Below are 18,541 nucleotides of genomic sequence, written 5' to 3'. Positions count from 1 at the left end.
CTGATGAAATTTACCCAGGTGCAGCTTGGATTCTTTGTCCTTTCCCTCTTGCCGGGCTTTAGGAGGCAGGCAGGCAAGCAATTGTGGAAGTATTCCCATCCTGCTCTGTGGCTGCCCCTGACCACCTTGAAAAGTCAGTGACAAGCAACAAAAGGCTCTATCCAAACTCGGTAAGAACTGACGTGCACCTCAAAGAACTGTTGTGAGCGATTGCTACAAGAGATGCTCAGCTGTTCACCAAGACATCCTCAACAAGAAGCCACACGTGTGGAGTAAAACAAACAGCAGAAAAACACAACGCTATAGTTCTTATTGGAAAGCAAACAAGAGCTCGCCATCAAAGATAAACTGGTAAAAGCTCTAGCAGAGCAGGCCAAGGTCAGTGGAGAGCTGGGAGCATCAGAGGAAAATATCAGGTGCCACTTTGACAGCCTAATCGCAGGGAAGCAATTGTCTTCCGCGCCAACTCCAAAGGCTGAGCTTCTAAAGAATTGCAACACCACCAGGAGATGTTAGTTTCAACAATTGCTTGTAATAACATACTTGGCCAAGACACACTGCATAAGACACATTTTCCTACATTTTATTATGATAATTTTCAAGCAGACATAATGTTTCCACTGAAAACCCATCTACCCCTGACCTAGATTCTACCACTAACATCTCCTTGCTTTAAGGTATATCTACCCCTCTATCCATTCTTCTAGCTACCCATCAATCCTTTTAATTTTTTGATTTTTTTTTTTTTTTTTTTTTTTTTGGGACGGAGTCTCGCTCTGTAGTCCAGGCTAGAGTGCAGTGGCATGATCTCAGTTCACTGCAACCTCTCCCTCCTGGGTCCCAGTTCAAGCAATTCTCCTGCCTCAGCCTCCTGAGTAGCTGGGATTACAGGCACGCACCACCATGCCCAGCTAATTTTTGTAGAGATGGGGTTTCACCATGTTGGCCAGGCTGGTCTTGAACTTCTGACCTCATGATCCACCCACCTCAGCCTCCGAAAGTGCCGGGATTACAGGCGTGAGCCACCACGCGGGGCTTGGCCTATTTTTTGTTGCATTTTAAAGTGGCAGGCATTCGTACACTTCAACCCAGAACCTCAGCATGAACTAGATTTGTTTACAGTTCATGCAGGAGATATTTTTGACTCCCAGAAATAAAACACATGGGTTGGGGGACACAGAAAGAGATCTACAGATGAGGCATGGAGGATTTTTAGGACAGTGAAACTACTCTGGATGATACTATAATGGCGGGTATATGTCATATGTTCGTCCAAACCCATAGAATGTACAACACCGAAAACTAACGCTAATATAAACTATGGACTTTAGGTGATAGTGATGTGTTCACGTAGGCTCATCGGTTGTAAGAAATGGACTGCTCTTGTGTAGGATGTTGATAATAGGGGAGGCTATACCTGTGTGGGGACGGAGGGCATTTGGAAAATCTCTGTACCTTCAACTCAATATTGCAGTGAATCTAAAACAACTCTAAGAACCAAAGTCTATTTAATTTTTTAAAATAAAACATACAACGTAAATCTGACAGGACTAGTAAACTGGTATCCCTTGGGCCAAATTCAGCTCACAAACATGCAGCCTGCCTGTCGTTGATTTCCATTCCTCCCATTGTGGAATCCCAACTTTTCTTTCAATAAATGGTCCACGTCCTCTCAGAGTCAATGTGGTTTGGGAAGAACTTACCCCTTCTCTTGGCTTTGTCACTGGACACATGAGACACACATTGCAATCAGTACATATATTTTTTGTTGGCTACAGAAATTTAACTCAAACTTGTGAGTTTAGTTGAGATAAGCCCCTGACCCAGGTTGGTTCACCAGGGGTCGTTCCCAGGACTTTTGTTCCAATTCTCTTTTCGTTCTGGTTATTAAGCTGATAGGATAAATTTAGGGATGATAGTGTCCATCTTTTTATTATATTGCAAAAACCTGCTTAAGAATGCAGTTAATCAAGGCAAAGCAGAAGCCATTGATGGAAACAGCCAGGTATGCTTTTGCACCTGGATCAGCCAGGCCTGCAGTCCGGCAAACTTCTATACTTTTCAGTTATAAGAGCCAATACATTCCTTTTTAAAAATAAACCTAGTTTAAGTTTTTCTTCAACAATCTCAATAAAAAGAGTCCTGGGGAATACACGGTTACTAAGGGAGCTGAGCTGGGATTCAAACCCAGGTCTGGATTTAAGCCTCAACAGTTGACAGTTACACTACTTGCACTGCAATTAGGTTCTCCTTGAACATTCCAGGATGGACAGTTCCCCTGCCAGGAGGTGATCTAAATGCAGGAAAGGCAGATAACAGATAACCTTTGAGTGTCAACACAATGTGGTAAGAGGATGTTTCAGGAGAAAGACTGTCCATGTGGGAGGTAAACGGGGATGTGCAGGTCAGGAAAGACTTTGAGGTCAAGGTTATCCTTTAAAGGAGTCCTGAAAAGCAGGGAGAAACCAGAGGGCAGCCTGTGGGAAGTGGGAGGACAGAGGATTCAGCCAAGTGAACCCAGTGTGCTACAAGCCCCATTTCATCAGCCCTTCCATCTAGAACAACCTTAATCATAATCACTGTGTGTTTGCGTTTCACTTCCTATCAATCTATCTGTCTATTCATCTGTCTCCATCTCTCTGTGTCTCTCTTCACATCTCTGTCTCTCCCTGTTTCTCTAGCTGACCCTTTACTCTCCTTCCCTCCTAACTCCCTTTCTCACTTTGCCTTTCCCTCTCCCTCTTTCTTTGCACATACACTCTCCTAACTTCTGGAATGCAGCCCTCTCCATCATCACCACCACCCTAGTCCAAGCCACTATCATTTCTCACATATCCAACATGACAATCTCAAAACTCGTCTTCCCACTTCTATTCTTGCCTCTTTTCCATCAATTCTCCACCTCCCTGACATAGCAAGTATTTGAAAATGCAAGTATAATCAGAGCACTCCCCTGCTTAAGACCTCGGATAAAGACCAAACTTCTCCCCATAGCCTACAAGACTTCACCCACTCTCTAAATGCATGGATCTCCTTGTACTGCACCTACACACACACACAATCTCTCTCTCTCTCTCTCTCTCTCTCTCTCTCTCTCTCCCCCCCCCCCTCCGGTCTCCCACCTCCTCAAAGAGTTCTTCTCACTCCCACCCCAGGGCCTATGCACTGCCTCTTTCTTCTACCTGGGATGCTCCCCTCACCCCTAGACCAACATCCCTTCACCTACTTATCCTTCATCCCTTAATCCTTACTTATCCTTCACATTCAGCTCAAATATCACTTCCTCAGAGAAGCCTTCCCTGACTGCCAGACTACATAGAATTTTCCTTGACTCCCTGGTGCATGCTGGCTCATTCCTTTCACTTTTTTTATAACCCTTATCCAAGCCCCAACCACAGTTGGCTTGAGTGCGTCATTGTCATACACAACCAATCAAGTGGATCAGCCCCTTGAGCAAATTATCTGTGTGTGTGTGTGTGTATGTGTGTGTGTGTATGAATTGATTCATGCCTATATCTTGCACTTGACTTAAAGATCCAGGAAAGCAGAGATCATATCAACTTTTAAAAACAATTGTATACCCAGAATCTCATACAGTGACTAGCATAAACACTTCCGGTTTGTTACAGTCCCCACTACTCCCTATTGCGTTCCCAACTCTGAGTAAAGTGTTAGTTGCAATTTAAGTTATGTTTATGTTGCTGTTTATCTTAAAGAATTATCCCTTCATACCGCTGCCTCTATCAAAGGGTGGAGAAACAGAATCTAGACCAAGAGGACCAAGAGTTTCCAGGAAAAATGGGAATAGCATATTTCCCATGAAAGTGAAGAATGCAGACGGGTGGGGTGGCTCATGCCTGTAATCCCAGCACTTTGGGAGGCCGAGGTGGGTGGATCACTTGAGGTCAAGAGTTTGAGACCATCCTGACCAATATGGTGAAACCTCATCTCTACTAAAAATACAAAAATTAGCCAGGCGTGGTGGCTGGTGACTGCAATCCCAGCTACTTGGGAGGCTGAGGCAGGAGAATCTCTTGAACCCGGGAAGCAGAGGTTGCAGTGAGCCAAAATGGCACACTGCATTCCAGCCTGGATGACAAGAGCAAGACTATGTCTCAAAAAAAAAAAAAAAAAGAAGAAAAAGAAAGTGAAGAATATTTATTACATGCCCAGGCTCACAGGTATTCAAGTGTGAAACTCCTCCTCTAAAATTCTGTATATATTTCTATTATATTTATTTATTAATTCATCTAAGATTTATTTCTGGACACCGACCTGGCACTGCTCTTTGTACTTGGGATACAGTGAAGGGTAAGACAGATGAAGATCCTGCCTTCATGTTACAAAGCGCCTACATGACAGTGTGTAACGTTTCCTATCACTTACCTATCCTTCCACTAGTCTGAGCTCCTGGTGGTTTCAGCACAGGCTCTGGAGCCAACTGCCTTGGATTCAATTCCAACCGGGTGGTCTTGGGCAAATTACTAAACTTCTCTGCTTTGGTTTTCTCATCTGTGAAATGGGGCTAATAATTGTACCTTCCTTCCATTGTGATAATGAAGATGCAATGAGTTAAGTCGTGGCTGTCTCTTAACAAACCCTCAGTAAATGTTAACTCTTGTCACTCACCTCTGTCTCCGAAGCAGAACTGGCTTCCTGGATGTGTGACCTATGTAGTCACTGAAGGCCCTATGCTTGGAAGGGCTCCATGCTTGGTTTAATGCTCTACTCTTGGTGTCTTGAAATTCTTAATAATTTTTGAACAAGAGACCTTGCATTTTTATTTTGCACTGGGACTTGCAAATTATGTGGCTGGTCCTGACCAGCGTATGTTATGTGTCCAGTAAAATTCTGTTGAAAGAATGAGTAAGTGAATGAATTCAGCCAACCACTGTTGTTGAACTGAGTCTGCCACTGTCATACAGAACCAATCAAGGGGATCAGCCCCTTGAGCAAAATTAAAAGACTTTTGTTGTTAACTCATCCTGCCCATTCCCTGGGACTCAGGAACACTCAAAGCTTGACCTAAGTCTTTGAAGATCTCATCCAGGCCAGGTGCATTGGCTCATGACCATAATCCCAGCACTTTAAGAGGCTGAGGCAGGAGTTTGAAACAAGTCCGCGCCATAGAGTGAGACCCATCTCTTAAAAAAAAAAAAAAAAAAATCTTCTCATCCAAACTATCCATTTTCCAGGAAGCTTGGACCTTGACAAACTGCTAGTGTTCCTGATGGAGCCAGCAGAGGACCCAATCCAATTCCCCATTCTCCAGAACCGCAGTCTGCACTGTTCACACCACGCCCCTCTTTTTCTCCCAGCTCAGCATTCCCAGGACAAAGGCATACCTGGTTTCTTTCATCCCCATTTTACAGATGGAGAAATAAAGGCTCGGACACAATAAGGTCCATCAAGATTTCCCATGCAGCCCAGTCCCTCTGCCTAGTTAAGTTTGTAGTTCTGTGAAGAGTCTCTAACTAGAGCCCCAGAATTCAAACCACTCAAATCGTTTTTGGAGTGACTAGTCATATATGATCATTATATGCTAAATCCCCCCAACCCCAACAGCATTCTGAGACCCTGGCCTGCAAGGACAAGCAAAGGTAAACTCATCTTCCTGCAGGCCCTGAGTGCTGAGTCCTTTCATTCTTTCAACGTCTATTGAAAGTCTGCAGCATGCAGGCACCGTGTGAAGCTGAGATGCAACCAGGAACAACACAGACAAAAGGCCCTGCCTTTCTAAGAGAAAGTAAAATAAATAAATACAATGTGTATGGTCTGCTGATGGTGCTATACACTATGCAGAAAAATTAAGCAGGGAGGGACAGAGGATGTGAATACTTTGAGGTGGGAGAGGAATGGAGATTTCAACAGGGAGGAGAGTAGAGATTTCAATGGTAAATAGGATTATAAGGGAAAGCTTCAAAGAGAAAAGGACACATAAGCAAAGACCCTAAGAAGGTGAGGAAACAGCTTCCTGCAGCTGTGCAGAGGAAGAGCATCCCAGGCAAAGGGAATGGCCAGTGCAAAAGCCCGGAAGCCTTATCCATCATTCACAATGCAGAGGGCATCTCTGAAGAGACTAGGAGAGCTTTGTCAGATCACATACATTTCCCCTCGCCCCTGGCTAGCCCCAGCTTCTCATCTCAGTCTAACCGCCTGCAGACCAATCCAATCTATAGGTTTTTGAACAATTATTTATTGAGCTTCTACAATGGCCAGCCACTGCTTTATTCATCATTGCAGCGGTGTTCTTGTTTTCTTTGTGTTTGCAGTAGTCATATTTAATCGAGAGAGGTCACAATAAAATTTCAGCATCTAATGGGGTCTGAAATCTCAGCCCTGGCCTCACTGGGCTGGGTCCATGTGACTCTGTAATCTGCCCTTTTGTGGGGCCACGTGCCTCCTTGCTTACTACAGACCCAGCTAGATCCAGTAGATGCCCCCCTTATGCAGACTGTCTGGCTCTGTATGCTTTGGAGATTTCCACTCTGCCCTAGAGTGTCCTCCATCCCTGCCTAGGGTAACCCCTAATAAAGACAAGAACTAGATACATGCTCTTTGCTAGTCTTGAGGGCCAGGGGTCCGCTCCACGTTGGGAGACCTGGAAGAGGCTGGGGAAAGCTCAGCCAGTTACTTCTCTCCAGGAATGGATGTGATAGAGGGGTGAGGGGTGTTGGGAAGCAGTGGGGGCGGGGTCTTAGGCTTCTCAGACCCATCACAGCTCTTTGCATAGGCAGCTGCTACAGTCTGCTCCTGGGGATGCCTGGCCTGGGTACTCCTGCAGAATCTTTAACTCTCTCACACTCACTGTCTTGAGCCCCAGACAGATCTCTCTCTCTCTCTCTCTCTCTCTCTCTCTCTCTCTGTCTCCCCTCTCTCCTAAAGTCTGTGGTGGCCACACAGGGAACCCTCCACCTGCCTGCCCTGAGGAGAAATGACCACCCACCCACACATTGCTTGGATCCCACCTGCTTTACCAATGCTACCCTTCACACAACCTTCAAGCACTCTAGACAAGCCCCCATGTCTCCCACGTGCGTTTGTGCAAGTTTGGAGTGCCCTGTGAGTGTGGTCTTGTGCACGGTGATGAGGATGCCTGCGTGTTTTCAAGGATCTGGGTGTGGGATGGGAAGGGCATCCGCGTGCATGAGTGAGAGTGTGAGTACACCGCATGCCTGGGTATTGTGTGTCTTTGTGTGAGCGTGGGTGAGTGCGTGTTTGAGTGGCTGCAACATCCTTATCCCTGACTGAAGGGCGGCATGCAGGAGGGGCTTCTCTTAGCCAGTCTGTATCCTCTTCAAACGCACTCCAGTTAGGGGACAGTCCACCGGCGGCCACCCCCAGAGTCGCCACACACACGCACAGGGATGCACGCACCCCTCTTTCCAGAGCCAGCAAGCTCAGCTCCACTGGTCCAGGAAAACCGTCAACCCTTTAGCATCCTCGCTGCTCCAACAGCCCCACCCCTTCCCCCGTTCTTTGCCCTAGGTGTAGAATCCTCTCTCTGGAGATGGACTGGAAGCATTGGCAAGGGGCAAGAGAGGTGGCTGCGAGGAGAGTGGAGAAAGGCAAACTGAGGACACGCTGGAGGAGTGAAGAGCCGCTGCGGGAGAGGCAGATCCCACCCACACCACGCCCCTCCCTCGGGGTTGGAGATGGGGGTAGCCTGTTTTCCACCCCGGTCTTCCTTCGGGGTTCCCAGGTCTAACTGCATCTTCTCCCCTGAAACTGGAGCCAAGCAAGGCGGCTGGGACCCCCTCCTCTCCCGCATCCCTCCCACCCCACACAGACTCCGCGTCCAGGCAGCCGCTGATTGGCTGCGGGGAGCGGCGTCCCAGCCCCCCGGCTTTGAGGCGGGAGTGGAGCGGGTCCGAGGTGGGAGGCGCACAGACGGGCTCCGGGAGCCCCTCCCGAGGCCCCGCGCCGCGCGCCCCGCGCCGCGCGCCCCGCGCCCTGCGGGAGGGCTGAGCCGGGACTCCAGGCGGGCAGGTGCGGAGCGAGGAGAGGGGATCACGGCCAAGGGTAGGAGCCAGTCCTGCGGTGAGAGAGGCGCTGCTGCTCCAGCTGCTGCCTCCGCCGCCGCCGCCACCGAGCCGGCGATCAGAGTCGGGCTGGCAGGCCGGGCGCGAAGCGGCGAGGGGAGCGAGGGGCGCGCTCATGGAGCACACGCACGCCCACCTCGCAGCCAACAGCTCGCTGTCTTGGTGGTCCCCCGGCTCGGCCTGCGGCTTGGGCTTCGTGCCCGTGGTCTACTACAGCCTCTTGCTGTGCCTCGGTTTACCAGGTGAGGGGCGTGGGGGAGAGGGAGGGAAGTCAGGAACCCCAAGTGCCAGGTAACCCTGCCCAGAATCCCCCGTCCTCCCCTGTGCGTTCCCTGGCACCCACTCGGAAAAAGTTTAAGCTTTAAGGTCAACTGCGGAGATTTCCACATGGGGGGAGGAAGTTGCTGTGCCCTGGCTGGGGACCGTGTGTGTGTGTGTGTGTGTGTGTGTGTGTGTGTGTGTGTGTGTGTGTTTCATGACTGACGGCGGGCGATGGGCTTGGCGTGTGAGCGCGGATTCGAAGGTGCATTTGTGCGCGCGTCTGGAGGGGGCGGCTTTCATGGGGTCGGCGCGTAGAGGGCTGTGTGTGTGTTTGGCTTGACTGCATGTTCTGGACAGAAGGCTTCGCGGAGGCTTCCCTTCTCCCGTGGCCCCGGCACGTCCACCCCACTTGGGGCACCTCTGCCTCTCTGCCTGACACGAAATGAAGCTGGAGACCCTGACACTGAGCACTCTCTTGCTCGGGGAGGTGGGGGGGCACTGGGATGGAGAAAGGATGCCTAGCAAGAAAAGGGTCTCCCAGCTGGCTAAGGAGAATCAGGGGTTGGCTCTGGGACCGTGCCCTGGCCAGGGCAAGGGTGCAGAGACACACAGGGCAGCCTGCGGTGACTGCCACCTCAGGGGGTCACAGTCTCCTTGAGGACATGGCTGGCCCCCTGGCTTGGCCTCCAGGTTTACCCACCCTGGGCAGCTCACGCTGCTGCGGATGTCTGGCTGGTCTCACATCTTAATGTCCTTTTCAAAGTGTGGCTGAGACTTGTGCTGAATTCCTGAAGAGAGCTGAGCTGCCGAGAAGGAGGGAGTGCTTGCCTGGGCTGTGTGCAAGAGAGAGGGAGAGGCACAGGTTTTTTCCTGGGGCTCCAGCCTTGGGTGGACCCTCCTCACAGGCAATCTCGGTGGCAGATAGATTCCTAAAGATTACTTGCCTGCAGAGAGGAGAGAGGGACTGAAAGCAGCGGAGATAAAGAGAGGAAAAAAATCCAGTGTACACCCTAAAATCTTAGCATCATCTCGCTAGTCATCTCTTAGTCTGCGAACCTTAGCATCTTGCTATCCTGGGAACTTGGGAGCTGGATTTCTGAGACCCTGGCTGAGATTTCCTTTCCAAAACATTCAACTTGGCAGTCAGGGCCCCTGATGAGATTGCTTCAATAAATCCCCCCTCTCGAATTTGGCAGGCATGAGAAAGAGCAAGTTTACTAATGTGTGAGCCTCTCTCCCCCAGTCCGTGATGAGGCTTTTATTCCTAACTAATCGCCCCGACTGCCCTAGGAGAGCAGCTAGCCTCTGATTTGCCCTGCCAGGGTGGTAGCACATGTCCTGTAATTACCTTGAGCTGGGATTGATTTCAGTCCAGGTTCTACCTCCCCTCTTCAGCCCTTCGGAGCTTCTCTCCCCAGAGCACTGCTTTGGGAAATGAGTTTTTGAGAAGGTTGGTTATTTGGTGATGCTTGCTGAACCGGAAAAGTGTCAGAACCTCTTTCCCCCTCAGCATTCCCATCAGAACGCTCCCCACCCCACAATCCACCCACCCTTGCACCTCTTCTACCGAGTGAAGTAGCCACTCACTCACTATCCCAGGCTTTTCAAATGAAACCATTTAAGGGACAGAGACAAAGACAAGCAGAGGTTGACCCTTCAAGAGTTCAAAGCAGGGACAAGAGGATGAAGAAAATGAGGAAAAGCTTAGACCTTCAAAGACCTCAAGGTGGAAGCCAAGGTACCTCACACCTTCACGTCCCAACTCCTATGCCAGTTAGGGCCTTCCTAACACATAGCATTGACATCTACCGTATGCCAGGCACTGTGCTAGCCACAGGCTTAGCCCAGAGCTTGAGAACTTAAAAGCATGAAGCTAGGGTTAGGATTTGGCTGTTGTTGACGTCTTCATATCCTCAACTAATAGTTTTGGCCACTGTGGTATGCCAAGTATTAACTGGGTGTCAAAAGGACACAAAGACTCCTAGGATGCAGTCTCTGAGTTCCAGGAGCTCCCAGATGGAAGCACATGATTCCAGAGGCAAAAGATGGATGCATAAGGACCTAGCAACCTAGAGAAGAATGGTTGGGGAGGCCAGGCTTATCCAAAAGCCTTGGTCTGTTAGCAGTTTTGTTAAACAGCCTTTAACCTTTGTTAAAGGTTCAAAGGTGAATTCTTTAAGTCATTCTCTTAAAACCATAAGGGGAGACAAGTATGTCCTGGCAATGAAGAGTGAGTGTTAATCCGGGTTCTGCTGGGGTTAGGTTGCAGGCTTTTCATGTCTCTGTGCCTCAGTTTCCACAACTGTAAAGTGGGAATTATGAGAATAGCTATCCCCTGGAGTGGTGTTGAGAAATAAGGATGTTGCTGGAGATGATGGCACAAGTGAAACGCTCGCCTTGGTGCCTGACATTCATTGATTGACACTGCACGGCTGCAGTCATAGTTATTATGAAGCCGATCAGGTCGTAAGGAGGGGGGTCTGCTTGATCAGCCCCACCAGTGACCAGAGGAGGGACTGAGATACACAGAATAAAGCATTCAGGTCAGCATGTAACTCCGCGTGTTGAGCTCACCACAGTGGTCCCCACCCATCACCTCCCCTCCCCAGCCACCAGCAATTAGCAAACTCTCATTACTCCACCACTGACTGGGAGACGCAGCTTTGCTGGGTGTGGAGTAACAGACCGCAGGCCTTGCTCATATTGTTGAAAACTGAGATTTTAAATGAATCACTATTCCTGGCAGTGGACTCACCCCAAGTTTCCCAAATTCTCGCAGTAGTGGTTGGAGACGTGGGTGGGGACTAAGGGATGAATGGGGAGCGCCTGAATGTTTAGCAACAGCAGAGCTAGTATCACAGAAACGTGGTGGATGGCTCTGACTATGTTCAGTCTCTAGGTTGGGAGGAAGAGCTAGGGGATTGCCCCAGACAGTCTAATTTTTAACTGGTTGGTGTAGGATCGAAGGAATTCTAATGCAAAATATGGGTACAGCTTCACCACTTAAGAACTCTCCACCTCTCTCCACCATAATTTTCCCCATCTGCAAAATGGGGGTAACAGCAGTACCTGTTACCCACACAGGTGGTATATATTAAATAAGATCATCTACGTAAAAATGACTTAGCACAGTGCCTTGTCTGAGAAAAGCACTTATTCCTCACTCAGTGAGTTCTCCATACCGGATCTCTGTCACCTATATTATTGCACTTAATCCCTGCCACACCTCTGTGACCTATGCCTGTCTTCGAACTCATTTTACAGTGAACAAACTGAGACTCAGAAAAACGGAGCATCTTATCTATGGTCGCACAGTCAGGTCAGCATGCAAACATACTGTCTTATTAAACAGTGCAATAAAGCAAGCAGTGCAATTTCATTGTGTGGCTTTGCCTTCATTACCGCCAGGCAGTTGTTTGAACTAACCTCGGTCCCTCATTTCTGTGCTCCGTGGAGAAAATCGGTGTCCCACTTGTTCCTAAAACTCCACCTCTTTCCCTCTTTCCTCCTCCTTTCTAAGTAAGCGAGATGTTTCTCTCTTCTTGAGACACACAAAATAAGTCAGCAGAGCCAAAAAGGAAGGATTGGGACACTCATTGGGCCAACTGGAATGAGACAGTGCAAAAGAGACAGCAATGCAGGAGAAAATGATGAACTTGAGCCCCTGGGGGAAGAGAGTGAGAGGGAGGATAGGTGAACCAGCTTGATAAGGAAGGAGCAGCGTGAAATTAAACTGAGACTTGAGAGATTTTTTAAAAATTACCTTCTAAAGAGTGCCATGGATGTGCAGAAAGACAAGGTGAGGAAAGAGATGATGGTTTGAAACTGAACGCTGCCCAGCAGAAGGATGCATTTCTGCCACTGCCAAGTGAGGATGATAACATCTGTAACATCTGCCTTTGAGGGTTGGTGCAAGATGAAGGCAGATGATGAGTCTGTAGCCTGGCAGATAGTAAATAAGCCTGACGCATGGTAGTTACCATCGTTGTTCACTAGAAGTAGAAAACTGGTGACCTGTCAGCTGGACTGAGGCCTGCAGATATGTTTTCTTTACCATGTAAACATCTTTAATGAGAGAAAATGGAATAAATAGGTTAAAGGGACACACTCTGGAGCTGAACCTCTGGGGTCTGAGTCCTGGCTGTGCTGCTTACAAGTTATGTGACCTCGGCCTAGTGACTTTAACCAGTTTGTGCCTCAGATTTTCTGTTTAAACTGGGGGTGATTATAAGAATAGTCTACACTTCATAGGGTTGCTGTGAAGATTAAACGGGCTGAGCACTGAGCACAATGCCTGGAATACGGTAAGCACTCTATAAGTTATTTTTTCATCATTTAAAAATTAGGAAAAAGTCCCAGCTCACTTTGTGACACCAGCTTTATCAAAACCAGACAAAGACATTACAAAAAAAGAAAACTACAACCAAATGTTCCTCATGAACATAGACACAAAAATCATCAACAAAATATTAGCAATTTGAATCCAGCAATATATAAGAGGAATAACAAATCAGAATCAACTTGAGTTTATCCCAGGAATACAACACTGGCTCGACATGTGAAAATCACTCAGTATAACTAATCATATTAACAAACTAAAAAAAAAATTTAAAGCCATATGATCCGTCTCAATAGATGCAGAAGAAGCATTTGACAAAATTTAACATCCATTTGTGATAAAAACTCATCAAACTAGAAAGAGAAAAACAACCTATTTCACTTGATAAAGGGCATCTATAAATAATTTACATGTTACAACACATTTAAAGATAAAAAAAACTGAATGCTTTTTCCCTAAGATCTAGAACAAGGCAAGGATGACTGCTCTCACCACTACTATTAAACATTATACTGGAAGAAGTCCTAGCCAGTGCAATAAGGCAAGAAAAAGAAATAAAATTTATACAGAAAGAAAGGAATTAACTAGTTTTGGTTCACAGATGATACAATGGCCTTCCTAGAAAATCACAAAGACTCCATACCAAAAAAACTCCTAAGAACTAATAAGTGAGTTCAGCATGTTTGCAGGATACATGGTTAGTATGTAAAAACCTATTGTATTTTTATATACTACCAATGAACAATTTGAAATCAAAAATTGGAAATTTTATAAAATAGATTTCCAAGTTCCCTTAAAAACACCAGAAGAATTGACATTAGATTCACATGCCCGGAAGGCAGCAATTTTCTGAAGCTAAGGAATAGCTGCTTGCTTTATTTTATTTTTCCTTTCTTCTTCTTCTTTTTTTTTTTTTTTTTTTTTTTGCATTAAATAGATAATGATATTCATGTGACTCAAAACCTAAAAATATAAAAAGGTACACATTGGAAAGTCTCCCTTCCATCACTTTCTCCTGTTCGCCACTTCTCAAATCCACCACCACAGAGGTAACCACTGTTATTAGTGTTTTAGTTTCTTATGTATTCTTTCAGAGTATCTTCATGCATATCCAAGAAAATATGAATTATGGACTTCAACTCTCCCTTTTTTTCACTGTCCCCAAAATGAGCACATTATACACATTGTCCTACATTTACTCTTTTTCTTCTTAATATATTAATCATCCATGATGGTCTATATAAAGCTTTCACATTCTTTTACACAGCTGTATTGTATTCCATTGTGTATTTGAATCATAGTTTCTTGGTTGGCTGCCCCCCTTTCAAAGGCACATAGGCACTCCAATTCCTTTTTTTTTTTTTTTTTTTTTTTGAGATGGAGTTTTGCTTTAGTTGCCCAGGCTGGAGTGCAATGGCATAATCTTGGCTCACCGCAACCTCTACCTCCTGGGTTCAAGCAATTCTTCTTCCTCAGCCTCCCGAGTAGCCGAGATTACAGGCATGCACCACCACGCCTGGCTAATTTTGTATTTTTAGTAGAGACAGGGTTTCTCCACATTGGTCAGGCTGGTCTTGAACTCCCGACCTCAGGTGATCCACCCGCCTTGGCCTCCCAAAGTGCTGGGATTACAGGCAAGAGCCACTGTGCCTGGCCGGCATTCCAATTCTGAATAGTCCCTAATGGTGCATCTAATTGACCTCTGTAACCTGTATGACTCATCCTTAGGCACATTTGACTATAGGAATCCTATTATAGCAGTGAGAAAAAGAGCACTTCATTATTCCAGGTTTGCTCTGGCAATAATTCACTATGTGACCTTGGCCAAGTTATTCTTAATGGGTCTCTCAAAGGCCCAGGAGAGCCAGGTTCTGCTGTGTTGCCGTAGTTGGAGACATGGCCCTATGGACAGGACATGAGCATAGACCAATGATGTAGCTATGCTGGAGGCTGCCTGGGCTGGCTTTGGTCTGGGGTCCAGTACAGCACTTTTGTAGTTTTCACTCCTGCTTAGTTTTTGTAACGATCATGTTAGTTTTGTTTTGTGAGGTTGAGTGTAAAATATATTGCTTCGGAACTGGTCGTGGATTTAAATCCTGTATCTTAACCATGTTTGCTATGTGATCGCAGGTATAACACTTCACCTCTCTGAGCCCTGGTTTTCCCATCCGCAAGAAAGTGGGCAGTTGAGTTTAGCAGTTAAGCAGTGGTCTCTGAAGTCAAACTGACTGCCTTTGAATCCTGCTCCCCTGACTACGAATCTGTGACCTTGGGCACATTTTTCACCCTCTCTGAGCCTCAGTTTCTTTGGCTGTGAGATGGAATAACAATACTTCTCTCATTGGGCTGTTTTGGGGATTAAATGAAATTATAAAATGCTTAGCACTATTCTTGGCACGTGTTCACTCTCACATAAAGTAAGAGTTCAGTAAATGCTATTAACCTTCTGTGCCCTGGATTGGTTGCTGTGGCGATTAGAAATAAAATATGAAAAGGCTTCTCACAGTGCCTTCCACATTGTAGGAGCTCGGCGAATAGTAACTCGCATTGTTTTATTGTCTAACATGTCCACGTGCTCAAGCCTGGTAAATGCCCTGTAGCCACACATCACTCTGTACATAGGTCTTTTCCATGAATCCACGATTTCACTCCAAGTGGAAATGAAATAACATGCCCTGACAAACTAGAAGAGAATGATCCAATGGATTAAGCAATCAATTCCATCATAAGCCTAGGGAATTTGTCCCCCTAAAAGAGTTGCCTGTGATTCAGTGAAACGCCCAGAAATAATATCAGTGCAGAACATGAAATGGCCTTCAGCTACAGCTGGCAGAGACTGACAAGCACCACCAGCAAGGTTGTCCTGGATACTGCAGTCAGAATCATGAACAGAAAGGGTCCTGCCTCTGAACCTCCATGTGGATCTGAAACGTATTGGCAAATGGTGATAGCCAGTGCCAGCCCCGCAGAGGGCACCATGAAATGATAGTGGCCAGGTGTCTTGAATTCAAATATTTAAACGGAGCAATCAGATAATGCAAATGAACAAAGTAGTCTAGTTTTTAAGAAATGCTTCACTTACCCAAAGAATCATGCTTCTCTGCTGTTTTTCTGAGAGCTTGTGGCTCTCCTCATCTCTTATTTTCTCTCAGTTATAGAAACAGATGTACAAAACAAACCAAAAAACCCCAAACTATTCCTCTTAATAATTGCTAACACACTTATAGTGCTTACTATGTACTAAGCATTCTTCAAAACACTTCAAATGCATTAACTTATTTAACTTTTTTTTGAGACAGTCTCAAAGTATGTGTATGTGTAACTTTTTTTTGAGACAGTCTCAGTATGTGTCGCCCATACTGGAGTGTGGAGTGCAGTGGCACGATTTCAGCTCACTGCAAGCTCCATCTCTCAGGTTCAAGCGATTCCCGTCTCAGCCTCCCAAGCAGCCGGAATTACAGCCGTGCGCAACCATGCCCGGCTTATTCTTTGCGTTTTTAGTAGAGATGGGGTTTCACCATTTTGGCCAGGCTGATCTCAAACTCCTGGCCTCAAGTGATCCGCCCACCCCGGCTTCCCACAGTGCTGGGATTACAGGTGTGAGCCTCTGCGCCTGGCCTCATTTAACTGATAATGATTCTTTGACGATTCTTTGAGGCATATATACATTACACCCGTTTTTCAGGTGAGAACTTTGAGACACTTCCCCAAGGTCACACAGGGAAGAAATGACAGGGCAGTATTCAGTACTGCTTCTCAGCTTTCATATCAGAAAGCAGCAGCAAATGCTCCTCAATGATAACCAACATTCAGACCAGGTGGAGAGAGGTGGGAGTGACCACAACAGGAAAGCTAGGGACTGAGGGAGCTAGAAAGTGCCACTGCCACTCCGCTTTCCAGCCAGTGGTTCGGTGTTGCCAAGTTGTTCAAAAAATCTAGAAATCTAGATTTTCATATGAAATGTCCGTTGTTTCACATGTTGGCAACTAATTCAAAAATTTCAAAAACACTATGTGAGCCAATACTTTGTGAGCCAAACCAAACATATCTGCAGACTTGATATGGCCCACCACGCTGCCAATTCATAAACTCAGGGGTTGGAAAAGCTGCAAGAAGCACCAAAAAACACCAATGGAGTTACAGGGGTGGAGGAAAAAAAAAGAAGAAGAATCTAGAGGGAAGACTGAGGAAAAACCGGGAGGGAGACACAGAGAAATCTGTGGCTAAAGTGGAAAAGCATGCCAACCCATGAAACCAGGGATTTGGGATAACCTGGAATAAAGAACTCCAAAAAATACCACAAATTGCATGCTAACAACACCTTGAAACACAAATCCACCATTTTGCGGGGGGAACAGGAAGTGTCCTTACAACCTACCAGCATGGTGGATCAGGATGTGGGCTCCGTGGTCCCCAGACCTGCGTTCAAATTCCACCCTCATCGTTTCCTATTAATGGGGCTCTGGCAAGTGGCTTCACCCTTTCTGAGCCTCAGTGTTCCTATCTGCAGTTCCTTTCTCACAGGATTCATGGTGTGGCTGAAAAGAGAAAATTCAGGGTTGCATGGGGCACAATGTCTGGTACTAGCCATTACTATGTGCTAAGAATTCTTCAAAACACTTCAAATGCATTAACTTATTTAACTTTTTTTGTTGTTCTTTGAGACAGAGTCCCAGTGTGTCGCCTAGGCTGGAGTGTGGAGTGCAGTGGTGCCATTTCAGTTCACTGCAAGCTCCACCTCCCAGGTTCAAGTGATTCTCCTGCCTCAGCCTCCCAAGTAGCTGGAATTACAGTCACCATCCCCAGCTAATTTTTTGTGTTTTTGGTAGAGACAGGGTTTCACCATGTTGGCCAGGCTGGTCTTGAACTCCCGGTCTCAAGTGATCCACCCACCTCGGCTTCCCAGAGTACTGGGATTACAGGTGTGAGCAGTAATGGCTGCCGTGTTTTCTATGAGCCCAAACATCCCCATTTTATGAAATGAGGAATCTGCAGAGCTAGGAATGTGATATGGTTGAAGTTTGTGTCCCCACCCAAATCTCATCTTGAATTGTAATCTCCAGGTGTTTAGGGAGAGACCTGAGGGAAAATTATTAGATTAAAGGGTGGTTTCCCCCATGCTTTTCTCATGATAGAAAGTGAGTTATCATAAGATCCGACGGTTTTGTAACACAGTTTTCCCTGCTCTTGCTAGCTCTCTCTTTCCTGCCGCCATGTGAAGTAGGTCTTTGCTTCCCCTTTGCCTTCCACCATGATTGTAAGTTTCCTGAGGCCTCCCCAGCCATGTGGAACTGTGAGTCAATTAAATCTCTTTCCTTTATAAATTACCTAGTCTCAGCTATGTCTTTGTAGCAGTGTGAGAATGGACTAATACACAATAGCAGAGTCTTAACCAGAACTTACTTTTCCCAAGTCTCAGTTCACTTTTCACGAAATCACACTGCTAGCAGTCTCTTAGGAGGAAGCAAAAGAATAGGAGTAAAGGAAAAAGAGGCTGGGAGATTTGAGAGCTCAGAATGATTGTCTAGATATTTTTGGTTTGTTTTGTTGGTATATAGGATTATTTTAGGTGGTACAAGTCTGTAGCATTGAATCTCTTTTCAGCTGTCTTAATCCTTCTGATTCCATGAAAGGGAAAGTTTCAGCTTGGTGCTAGTGTATGTTTAACACCTTTTTAAATATGTGCTAAATCTCCCTCTTTTTCTTTTTTTTCAGACAGGGGCTCACTCTGTTGCCCAGGCTGGAGTGCAGTGGCTCACTCATAGCTCACTGCAGCCTTGAACTCGTGGGCTCAAGTGATCCTCCCATCTCAGCCTCCTGAGTAGCTAGGACTACAGGCACATTCCACTGCACTCAGTTTAAATCTCTCTTTTGAATAGACACAGAGAAAGCCTTGGGC

General features: G+C 46.4%; 1 protein-coding gene and 1 long non-coding RNA gene across 3 annotated transcripts in view; one reads left to right on the top strand and one right to left on the bottom strand.

Annotated features, from left to right (window-relative positions):
* The window catches only part of LOC144338091 (uncharacterized), a 183,736-nt gene that overhangs the window by 55,237 nt on the left and 109,958 nt on the right, over positions 1 to 18,541 (bottom strand). The window lies entirely within an intron of this gene.
* Positions 7,506 to 18,541, top strand: part of GPR139 (G protein-coupled receptor 139) — a 42,934-nt gene continuing 31,898 nt past the window's right edge. Inside the window, exons 1-2 of one of the 2 annotated variants that reach the window (XM_077986409.1) lie at positions 7,999 to 8,284; positions 10,748 to 10,846. Coding sequence is in view for 1 of the 2 variants with exons in the window: in XM_001085003.5 (XP_001085003.1) it covers positions 8,158 to 8,284 (127 nt within the window). In the remaining variant the exon portion in view is untranslated. Of the gene's footprint in view, positions 8,285 to 10,747; positions 10,847 to 18,541 lie in introns of both variants that reach the window. The other variant, XM_001085003.5, reaches the window with a different exon arrangement.

The sequence above is a fragment of the Macaca mulatta genome, chromosome 20 (assembly GCF_049350105.2).
Source record: "Macaca mulatta isolate MMU2019108-1 chromosome 20, T2T-MMU8v2.0, whole genome shotgun sequence".
Classification (NCBI taxonomy): Eukaryota; Metazoa; Chordata; class Mammalia; order Primates; family Cercopithecidae; genus Macaca; species Macaca mulatta.
Note: the sequence above shows the minus strand (reverse complement) of the source record. Positions and strands in the feature narration are given on the sequence as shown.